Genomic DNA, 12,103 nt, shown 5'->3' with positions numbered 1-12,103 from the left:
GGTTAAAGAACCTCGAACGAGATTCGCAACCCCACCATCAAACGAGAAAATCCAGACAAACGAAGCCACACAGGCCTAATGAACACTAAAGAGCTTCCCGAACACACAAATACAATCCTAGGATTTCAGATCTCGATTTTCGACTTCGCCGCTCGAGAGAGAAAAATCCAGACAAACGAAGCCACACAGGCCTAATAAACAGCTCACTAACACACTAATACGATCCTAGGATTTCAGATATGGATTTTCGACTTCGCCGCTCGAGAGAGAAACCCTAGTCGCCGCCCCATTTGATGACGTTTAGGGGAATGCCATTTTTTCTCCAAATATGGAGTAGCTCTATTTTTAACTCCATTTTACAGGTGGATTTTTTATTTACAAATTAATCCTTCACTATTTATAACTTCTTAAAACTATATTTTTTTATTTATAATTTAGGTCTTTATATTATATATATTTAATTTAAAATAAAGGATAAATAATTTAGAATTAAGAATAGAAAATAAAAAATACAATAGCATCAATTGAAATTAGTAATAACATATAATTAAAATATATAAGATATAGTGATATTAAAAATAACATAAAATAAATTAAATACAACAACTGACTAATAAAAATGGTGATATCTAAATTAAAATGTACTTTGTTTTTGTTATTTGAAATGTTGTGTAATGTTATTTTTAATTATAGTGGTTGAAATAATATTATAGTTTATAAAAAAAATTTTTAAAAAAAGAGAAATAGGTTTATCTATAATTTTTATAAGTAAAATGTATTATTAGTAATTAACAATAAAATAAGAAGAAAAAATATAATTAAAATATTTTTTTTGAGTTGAAAATAAAGAAATACATTGAAGAGAAATCCAACTCTATTTTAGAATTAGTTCATTTTGATGACAAAAATAGAATAATACATTGGAGATGCTCTAAAGATAAGGTTCTCTATTTCATTAATAAAAAAACTCTTACGATAAGATTGTTACGTCCATATTTTGCTTGTCACAATATCTTGGTTGATAGCTTTAGGATCAAGTTTGCCTATTATTCCTGGATTTGCTTTGGATTTGACCAAAAATGTCATAGTTATAAACCCAAATAAAGTTTTGATGGATTCGATCAAGACTCATTTTCAAACCCCAAGAACAAGAAAATCATACATTTATACTTGGACTTAATTATGTCTTTTTTCTTTTTTTTTGAAAAAATGTTAAATTTATTCCAAAAAACGCTTTTACATCTGAGATGCTAGCAAATCAAAACCAAAAAAATAAAAAACTATTACATTGTGCAATGATCTTAGTTTTAGTTTATGATCCTAGAAGCTATTTGAGAATTGGAAACCTTCTTCGTATTTTTTGTCACCAAGTTGACGAATAGAGTTGAATCTATTTTTCATTCCTTTATCAATCGATTTGATCAGTTGTTGCTGGGTCGAGTGTGAATCACCATGCCGCCTTCTGTTGCGTTCACCCCATAGATGGTATAAGGTGATCTGAAGTAGATACTTGGCTGTGAAGCTTTGCACCAACCTCTGATTTTGACGAGATAAGATTGTTACTATTTGTTCCCAGTCACAGGTGAAATCATTTCCAAGAACTCCTGCTGCTAGATTAGTCCAAATCTCTGAGGTGAATGGGCAGTCAAAGAACAGATGGTTTCTGTTCTCCAATGGGTGAAGACAGAAAACACACGATGTAGAGATATGATTACTCCATATGAGCATTCGGTCCCCAGTAGGTAATCGGTTTAGAACTGCAGTCCAAACGGTAAATGAGAATTTGGGTGTGTTATGAGAGAACCACACCATCGTACTCCAAGAAACTTTGGGACTGGCTTGTCGAACCTGCTTCCAAGTGTCTTGTGTTTTAAAAAACGGTTTATACTGACCCGATTTTTGCCTCCATTGAACGATATCCTCTTCATCTGCTCTATGTCGACCTCTTGCTGCTTCTATCTCATCTTCAATTCTGTTTAGAATTGGATGCCTATGTCTTCTTCTTCTTCGTGAAAAGAGGGCTTTTGCTACAGTTGCTTTTGAATCCAGACCAATATCAATATATCCTCGGTCACCAGTAAGATCTAACAGCCTTCCCATTGTCGACCAGCTGTCCATCCAAAAGTGAGTGGCTTTCCCATTTCTGGTTTCTTTTCGCAGGAAATTGCGAGCTCTGTCTAGCGTTTTTAGAATGTGCTTCCACATCCATGATCCCGGAGAAGAACTTTTCAGATCCTTAATCGACCATATTGAATTGCCTCTAGTAAAGCGAGAATGAATCCATCTTACCCATAGTGAATTTTTTGCAGTTTGAATTCACCAAAGAAGCTTTAGAACACAAACGTCATTGGCTTCTCTAACGTTTTTCAAGCCTAACCCTCCTTCATCTTGGTGAGCAAATATAATTCCAAGCCACCTTTGCCTTGTTCGAGTTAAGTTTTGGACCAGACCACAAAAAAGCTGAACAGAGGCCTTCAATTTTATCAATACATCGACGTGGTAGCCTATAAGCAGATATCCAGAAATTTATCAAACTTGAGATCACCGAGTTAAGCAATTGCAGTCTTCCAGCAAAAGATAGAAATCTTGTATTCCAAGAAGTCATCTTTTGTCTGATCTTTTCTATCAATGGGTTGTAATTTGCTTTGCTCATCCTCTTCGTTAGAAGGGGGAGGCCAAGATATCGTACTGGTAGTGTTCCTTCCGAGAATGGAGCACTGGCCAAAGTTGTGTTACGCAAATCCCCTGATACTCCTGCTAGAAAAACTGTAGACTTCTCAAGACTTATAGTTAGCCCCGATATTCTGGCAAATTCATCAAAAACCATAATGATTCCCTCCATCGAATGCAGACTTCCATCAGAAAAAACCATTAAGTCGTCTGCAAAACAGAGATGCGTGAGTTTAAGATCCTTGCACTTTGGATGAAAACCAATTCGTCTCTTTAAAGCAGCTTTGTCAATCATTTTGGACAGAACATTCATGCTTAATTCTGTCTTTTCATACCTGAGACTCTTGAACAATAAACCATATCTTAAGAGTAAGAAGAGACTAATTTTCTACACATGATGCTATTGTTGTGTATCAATTGAGATGAATATCCTAGACATTTTTTCATGTATTCCTAGAATATGTGCAAAGACTGACCATAAATAAACGTATACGTACATCCAGCATTTTAGCAAACACTGATTAAGCTTTATCTTTTCCACAAAACATCAGCCAAGTATCTAAATACTTGAACAATCAATGCAAGTCCCAAATCTTCTAAATCATATAGAAATCAAAGCTTGTTAAGAACTCAATAACAAAGAATAACTCTCTTTATTAGCTTAAGATAACTCAAAACTTAAGTTCTCAAACACAAACTCATAAGTTATGTCACAACTTTGACATCTCCTTATATAATAGCTTATTTCCTTTTTCCTAATAGAAACATAATTTCCTTTCTAGATAACTCCTAACAAATTTTTAGATAACTCCTAAGACATTCCTTATTCTAATAGGAAACATATAAGCTTGCTTCTAGAATGTTAACTTCAAGCTTAAGTCAACATTCTCCCCTTTAAGCTTGAAGTCTTCATCAAGCACACTTTGAACTCCTATGAGATCTCTCATCTCTTTAAACTTGATCCTTCCTAGTGCCTTAGTCAATATGTCTGCCTTTTGCTCATTACCTGGAATATGTTCAACCTCTACTTGCCCGTTTTCAACACATTCTCTTATGAAATGATACTTTGTGTGGATGTGCTTACTTCGCCCGTGAAAAACTGGATTCCTTGTAAGAGCAATGGCGGACTGATTGTCTATCCGAATGAGAACTTTCTGACTTGATACACCGGTGATTTCGCTGAGCAAATCTTGTAGCCATATTGCTTGTCTGGCGACTTCGGTGCCAGCCATAAACTCGGCCTCACATGATGACAGAGCTACAGTTTCTTGTTTTTGTGAGCACCAAGAGATCGGACTTTCTCCAAGATAGAAGATATGACCTGTTGTGCTTTTGCCGTCGTCAGGATCCACACTGTAGCTATTATCGCTAAAACCTGTGAGCCTTGGTGTCTCTGAGTTCGAACGCTTGAAGGTCAGTCCAAACGTAGTTGTTCCTTGTAGATACCTTAGACAGTGTTTCATTGCTGCTCCATGAGACACTTTAGGGCTCTGCATGTACCTACTTAAAACTCCTACACAATAAGCCAAATCTGGTCTTGTGTGAAGCAAATATCGAAGACACCCCACATTCTTTCGGTAACTTGTGGCATCAATATCTTTCTCTTCTTCGGACCTTGATAGCTTGAGTCCTGAATCCATTGGCGTATGAGTCATGTTGCAATTTTCCATTCCAGCTTCTTCTAGAATTTTTAGTGCATAGCGCCTTTGATTCAGTGTTATCCCTTCTTCGTTTTGACACACTTCTATCCCGAGATAGTATGTCAGATTACCAAGATCACTCATTTCAAACTTGGACGCCATCTGCTTCTTGAACTCGTAGATGTTCTCCGTATTTGTTCCCGTAACAAACAAGTCATCTACATAAACTGCGACAAGAAGGAGATTTCCACTTATCAGTCTTCGATATACCAAGGGTTCCTTGGAGCACTTTACGAACTGCAACTCCTTGAGGACCTGATTTAACTTATGATTCCAGGCTCTTGGTGCTTGCCTTAGCCCATATAAAGCTTTGTTGAGCTTGTATACTTTTTCTTCTCTCCCCTTTACTTCGAAACCCTCTGGTTGTGTAACGTAAACAGTTTCTTTTAACTCTCCATGAAGAAAGGCTGTTTTTAACATCCAGATGATGTATTTCCCAGCCATGTGATGCTGCAAGGTTGATAAGAAGTCTGATTGTCTCTATCCGCGCAACAGGTGCAAATACTTCATCAAAATCAATCCCGTACCTCTGCACATAACCTTTAGCGACCAGACGCGCTTTGTACTTGTTAATGCTTCCATCTGAATTCCTTTTGACCTTAAATACCATTTTAGGCCAATCGCTTTTGCTCCCTGAGCTAAATCCGTAAAATCCCATGTGTGATTCTTTGTAATGGATCGTACCTCATCTTCGCACGCGCTTATCCATTCTTTTGACTCCTTTGCCTCAGCAAAATTCCTTGGTTCGTTATTTAAACATAACAGCAGCATCTCTCCTTCTTCCTCGCACATCATTATAAAGTCTTCAAGATGTTTCGGTTTTGTCCTAGGTCGCTGTGACCTTCTTAGAACAGGTTGAGCTTCTTCATTCTCTGTTCCAAACTCCTCATTATTGTACACATCTTCTTCTTCATTATTGTGTTCGATGTCTTCGTCCTGCCCTGTCTCTGTTCCTTCAGTCTCTGTTTCGACAACCTCATACTCTGTTTGCTGAATTCCATGATTTCCAAAGTTTCCAAGGCTGATTTTGAATTCGCCTGTCTTGTTTTTCTCCGAGTTAGTATGACTCCAATTCCATCCCTTCTCTTCATCGAAAATAACATCTCTACTCACCACCACCTTTCTGGATTTTGGATGAAGTAGTCGGCATGCTTTTGATCCCGGTTCTGTCCCTAGATGAACCAGTATCCTCGATCGATCGTCTAACTTCTTTAGATGTGGTCCTTCTATTTTTACATATCCGATACATCCAAAAATCCGCAGGTGGCTGATGTTAGGTTTTCTTTCACGAAACATCTCATACAGAGTCTTGTCCTTTAGAGCCCTTGTCGATATCCTGTTGAGAAGATATGTTGAGTGCCTCACAGCTTCTCCCCACAGAAAATTCGGAACAGATCTATGTTTTAAAATGCTTCTCGTCATCTCCATTAATGTCCTATTACGTCTCTCAACAACTCCATTTTGTTGAGACGAATATGGAGCTGTAAGGTGACGTTTTATCGCTGAGTTGTCACAAAATGAGTTGAACTCCAATGATACAAACTCACCACCTCTGTCAGTTCGGAAGGTTTGAATCTTTGATCCTGAGTCTTGTTCCACTAAGTTCTTGAATTTCTTGAACTTTTCAAAGGCATCACTTTTCTCCTTTAATAATATTGTCCACATATACCTGGAATAGTCATCGATGAGGACAAATACATATCTGTTTCCTGCAGCCGTTGATGGTGTTATGGGACCACAAAGATCACCGTGAACCAACTCGAGTATCCTGTTTGCTCAAAACAGAGTCGCTTGTGGGAACACATGTCTCGTTTGCTTTCCAAGTAAACAAGATTCGCAGAGATGCTTTTCGATGGCTATACTTGGGATTCCTGATACCAGCTCCTTCTGTATCATGGTTTTGATTGTGTCGACATTCACATGACCCAACCTCTCATGCCATCTGCTCGAACTGATTGCAATTGTCGAATGCAGAAACTCGTCATTCTTGAATCCCATGTGAACTTTGTATAACCGGTTTCTTGATCTAGTCGCCTTGGCTAGTAGTTTTCCATCTCGATCATGCATTATCAGATGTTCCCCTTTCATTTTTACTTCACATCCCGATTCGGTAGCTTGTCCAAGACTAATGATATTGGACTTCAAGTTTGGGATATAATAAACGTCAGTCATCTTTCTTGGTTTGCCGTTTCTATCTGTGAACTCAATCGTTCCTTTCCCTCTAATATCAATCCTGGAATATTCGCCAAATCATACTTTTCCAGTGACAGAGTCATCGATTTGTGCAAAGTATCTTTGATCCCCTGTCATGTGGTTGCTGGCTCCGTTGACAAGGTACCACATGTTGTCATTATTGGCACTTGTTTCATAGATACTCGGCACGACCTTTCCTTCATTCAGGTACACGACTTCATGCATCATTAACTTGTCCGCGTCTTGAGTATCTGTGTTGTCATCTTCCTGTGCTTCTTGTAGCTTAAGCAATCGATCCGGGCAGTTTGAGGCAAAGTGACCCATCTTATCACAACGGTAACAAGTTATTTTGGACATATCTCTCGGTCCATTGTTTCTTCCCCTTCCTCTTCCTCTGCCATAGAAGCGTCTTCCTCGACCTCTGCTTCTATATTCGCCATTGGAATCATGAGTGGATTGGGTATCTGTATTCGCATACATCAATTTACTCTGATCTTCTTGAGCATCTTCTTCCTCGTGGATGCGTTCTTCGTATGCTTTCAAACGTCAAATTATATCTTCAAAACTTGTTGTGTTGAGGTCCAACACTTGTTCAAGCGAAGCAACAATATGAATGTATTTCTTGCGGGGGAGGCTACTAAGGAATTTCTTGACCAACTTCGAGTCTTCGATTGTATTTCCTAAGGCAGCTGATTTGGAGGAAATTTCTGATAGCTTGCTGCTGAAGTCATCAATTGTCTCGGTATCTTTCATCTTAAGCCGATCAAATTCTGACATTAATGTATGCAGCCGAGCTTCTTTCACCCGTTCAGCTCCCATGTGTCTCGTTTTAATGGCCTCCCACACCTTCTTTGCAGTATTCAGTACACCGACTTGTAAAACTAGGGTTTCGGGTATGGATTGAAAAATCAATGCCATGGCTACATCGTTTTTCTTGGTGTCAGCTGACTCGGTTTCTACTATATCCCAAACCTTGTGAACCCTAAGTAGACTCCTCATTCTTATGCCCTATACCGTATAATTCGTAGAGTTCAGCATCGGACATTGAATGGAGGAGGTGCTCGGTTCTTTAGGTCGTGGGTTCGGATTTGGAACAAGATCTCCCATAGTTTGGTATTTCAGAATCTTCGTGATCGAACTTCTTTTCTTAGATCGATTCCTTTAAGGCTCTGATACCAATTATAGAAATCAAAGCTTGTTAAGAACTCAATAACAAAGAATAACTCTCTTTATTAGCTTAAGAAAATAACTCAAAACTTAAGCTCTCAAACACAAACTCATAAGTTATGTCATAACTTTGACATCTCTTTATTTAATAGCTTATTTCCTTTTTCCTAATAGAAACATAATTTCCTTTCTAGATAATTCCTAACAAATTTTTAGATAACTCCTAAGACATTTCTTATTCTAATAGGAAACATATAAGCTTGCTTCTAGAATGTTAACTTCAAGCTTAAGTCAACAAATCAAAGTATACACTTTTATCACCATACTTAGCCACCTCAGAACCAACTCTATACAAAACCGCCAAAAGTAACATCCTTTTACTAACTGCATTTCTCATCAATCCCAAATTGTAAAGCATTCAAATTTGAAGCTTTGCGAGATTCTAAATTGCAAAGCATTCAAATTTTTCTTGTGGATTTGGGTTTGAAGCTTTGCGAGATGGTTTGACAAAGAGCTTAGTTCCGGGGAGAGAGCTTCCTCCGAGTTCTTTCACGGCGGCGATGGTTGCCTAAGCAAGTGAGTGGATTGTTTTGTATTTCCTTCATGGATGGATCTTGTTCTGACACGTGACGAAATTGATTTATTTGTCTGAGATTTCTTATTCCATTTATCAGATGCCACGTGGATCAGTGCAAGATAAGGCTATCTCTAACCCATAACCAAAATTGAGCTAAATCGACGTCACTGTTCTCAGATTGACGAGAAAATCTCTAAAGTTTCAATTTTTTTCTCTGATTCGTCTTCTCAAGCTACAAAATGGCTTCCATCTCTGCAACTTTGCCACCGACATTGCTACTTACTCAGAGAAAATCCAATCTCACATCAATTCAGAAGCTCCCATTTTCTCTAATTCGAGGTAAAGTTTGATCCTTTTTCTTTTTTGATCGGAGATGAAACGTTTCAATATCGAGCTTTCCTTGTAGAGAAACGAAACCATGGCATTGCTCTTATGGTGAAAGCTACTAGAGAAAGTTCAGAGTCATCATCGACTGATCTCAACGTCGTTAGTTCGATTCAGAATGTTGTAAGTCTCGAAAACACTAAAAAAAAAACCAATAAATTGGATTGCTCTATACTCCATTTACACACTTGGTTTTGATTTGGGCATTGTTCTTTTTTTTCTTTCTTGGTATGTAAATTGTTTCAGTGGGATAAGTCTGAAGATCGTTTAGGTCTTATTGGTTTGAGTTTTGCTGCTATCGTAGCTCTTTGGGCTTCACTAAACTTAATCACGGTATACTTATAAAAGACTTAAACTTTTTGGACCTTTTGTGTTTAAAATTTGTGAGGATGTTTCACTATTCTCTTTTCTTTTCTTCATTAGACAATCGACAAATTGCCTGTTATATCGACTGGATTCGAACTAGTTGGAATATTGTTTTCTACGGTAAGTAAAGTTTGACTGTTTGAGATCATATCGACAAGAATATATACATGGATTAGTTCTATTTCTAGTTATGTAACTTAATCGTTGTTTTTCGCAGTGGTTTACATATCGATATCTCTTGTTCAAACCGGACAGGTAATTAAAGATCCTTGTTAAAAACTCTGTTAAGAAACCGAATGCATGTGATTTTTCTAACCTATTAATCTGCTCACTTTCTCAGAGAGGAGCTATCACAAATCGTCAAGAAATCAGTAGCGGATATACTTGGCCAGTAATCGCTTCTGTGATGATTTTGTGTCTGTAATAAGAGTGTGACATGACATATTTTGTTATCTCTGCTCCAGTTTCATGTATTGAACCTGTAAATACTGTAATTGTGGGTTTTGGTTGCTGTTTCTTGTAAACAAGTTAATCGTTTCATACAAGACATCAAGATTATATACAAAAGATGTTTTAGCGTTAATACAAAACATGTCCAAGTTTAAACGCACATGGTTGACAAGTCTGTGAACAAACTCAAGAGATGATTGGAAACACTGGCACATGTGAAAAATCCAATCTGCTCTGTATCTAGAAAACAATCAGATTCTTGATAACATATAAGTAAATTTCACATCTTGTACATGCATAAAACCACCCCAAAAATCACGATTTTGACTTTAATAGGGAAAAAAAAAACGATCAACGAAAATAATCCTTTTGACCCAAAAAAGTAGTTGTGGATGTTAAAACTCACATTATGGCTCCGAATGGTGACAGTGTTTTTTATTGTGCGGAAAAAGCAGTTTTAGAGTGTGGTACGGTTCAACTGCGGTACGTGCAGGAAAATATATTTGCAGGACAAGTGCGGTTTTTATATAATTAGCGGTATACAATAATGTTTGATTGGTGAAAAAAACAGCTTAAAGTCCACAAAAAATTGTTTGAATGGTGAATAAAACTAAAGCGGTACGGATTACAGATTATAGATAAATATATTATAAAAATAAATAATAATTAATATAATTAGAATTAAATTATTAATTTTGGTTAATAAATAAACAATTGTATATATTCAGAACTTCAAATATTTAAAACAATAATTCATAATAAATAAAGTATAATATAATAAAAACAATCATCAAATATTTTGATTCGACAATGTATTTATAATTCTGTCTTTTATTATAAATATAAATAATATATAGGGTATGTGTTTAGAAAAGTATAAAGATTATAATTTATTTGTTAATAAAAATAAATAATATGTATAAATATAACATACATATATCTGTTCATATCATCTATCATATTTAGAAAACCCAAAATTTTGAAAACAATTTAGATTTTAAATTAAACAGACTGCACAAAAAATTATTTTGTGACACATATTTATCATATATTAATAATTAAAAATTAAAATTTTTTAAAAAGTTGCTCGGTGCGTTTTTCTATATGGACTGCTGCACAAACTCTGCGTTCCATTTTAAGTGTGCGGTCCATCAATTATACATGTTACAAAAAGACGCATTCTGTTTTCTGTTTTTTTTATAAAAAAACGCAAATGTGTTATTATATTGTTTGATTGGTAAATGTAATGCGGTTTTCATTTCTTTGTGTAGAATACCGCTTTTAACATGTCACCATTCAATACCTATGTTTGTGAATTTAGATTTTGGAGATTTATAAGGAGAATTCTTCGTTGAAATGAACACATTCCAACTGAGAATGAATAATATAATAGTAATGTATTATAATAGGATGAACATGAACTTTAACACACAATGTCGAGTTTGATATCTAAGAGCATGTCCATTGAAGTTTTATAAGGGTTTGTTAAGAGTTTTTAAACCCATTTTCGGATTTTAAATAAATAAAAAAAGCCCATAGAAAATTTTCTATGGATCGGTCCTTGCAAAAAAAATTTATGGACCGAACATACAAAGTTTTATAAGCCACGTGTTAACTTTTATTGGTTTGCAGAAGAGATGTGTATCGGTGAAATTTTTTTTTGGGTTTCGAAAGTTCTTTCTCCCTCGTCGACATCGACGTTTTTAGACACAACAAATCCCGATCGATCTTGGAGAGAGGAAGAAGATAATCAAAATCAATGGCGGTTGCGTCGAATGGGAGTGAGTATTTCGAATTCGACATGGAGGCTGGTAGGGAATCGTTCGCGCGGCCGTCGAACGCCGAGACAGTGGAGCAAGACGAAGAAGATCTCCGGTAGGCGGCGATCGGGAGGTTACCGTCGCAGAGACAAGGCAGTCATTTAGCGATTCTCCGTTTGCGTTTGCAGACGCATATTTCCGGTTATGCCGACGGTAACGTTGTGCAGACGATTGATGTGAAGAAGCTGGACCGCTCTCATCGCGAATGGTTGTTCGTCAAGCTTTAGCGACTATCAATTAGGATAATTACAAGCTTCTCTCCGCCATCAAGGAACAACTCGATATGTGTGTCTCTGTTTCTATTTCAAATCAAATTATTAAAAAAAAATAATTTTTCAAGAAATCCTTGCCGAGTTCACTAATGGAGGAGGAAAAGCATGAAAGTTTGTTAATTTTTTTTAACACAAAAAAAAATGATACAATAATATTAAAGATCACTTTTTGAGTTTCTTTGATGTACATGGTCTAAGACTAAAGAATCAATGGAAATTTGAATGACTCCTCTATTCCCAAATTCTTATTCTCTGTATCCTTAGAAACATAAGCACAAAACAGCATGAGCAGTCGACACTTTTTATAAAACAGAGGAAAAAATAAATAAATTAGAGAGCAAATTTAAAAAGTGAAAAAAATAGTCCGTATAGAATTGATTACCAAAAACAAACAAACAAAGAAGGTGAGATTGAGAAACAGAAAAAGAAAAGAAAATATTACAATGCGTTTTAATGAAAGAAAATGACTACAAAACGTAGAGTAAGAGTGAAGATACCTAATAA

At 36.3% G+C, this 12,103-nt stretch overlaps 1 protein-coding gene across 1 annotated transcript; it reads left to right on the top strand.

Moving 5' to 3' along the window:
• Positions 1-8,115: 8,115 nt before the first annotated feature.
• On the top strand, positions 8,116-9,647 carry LOC18021832 (protein CURVATURE THYLAKOID 1C, chloroplastic). Its single transcript, XM_006404673.2, has 7 exons — positions 8,116-8,306; positions 8,405-8,646; positions 8,714-8,814; positions 8,938-9,024; positions 9,115-9,177; positions 9,275-9,312; positions 9,398-9,647. The coding sequence occupies exons 2-7, from the start codon at positions 8,547-8,549 to the stop codon at positions 9,450-9,452; spliced, it is 444 nt and encodes a 147-aa protein (XP_006404736.1). The 5' UTR covers positions 8,116-8,306; positions 8,405-8,546; the 3' UTR covers positions 9,453-9,647.
• The last annotated feature ends 2,456 nt before the right edge of the window (positions 9,648-12,103 follow it).

Source organism: Eutrema salsugineum, unplaced genomic scaffold (genome assembly GCF_000478725.1).
Source record: "Eutrema salsugineum unplaced genomic scaffold, Eutsalg1_0 scaffold_15, whole genome shotgun sequence".
Taxonomy (NCBI): domain Eukaryota; kingdom Viridiplantae; phylum Streptophyta; class Magnoliopsida; order Brassicales; family Brassicaceae; genus Eutrema; species Eutrema salsugineum.
The sequence above is the reverse complement of the archived record's forward strand: the minus strand, read 5'-3'. Positions and strand labels throughout refer to the sequence as shown.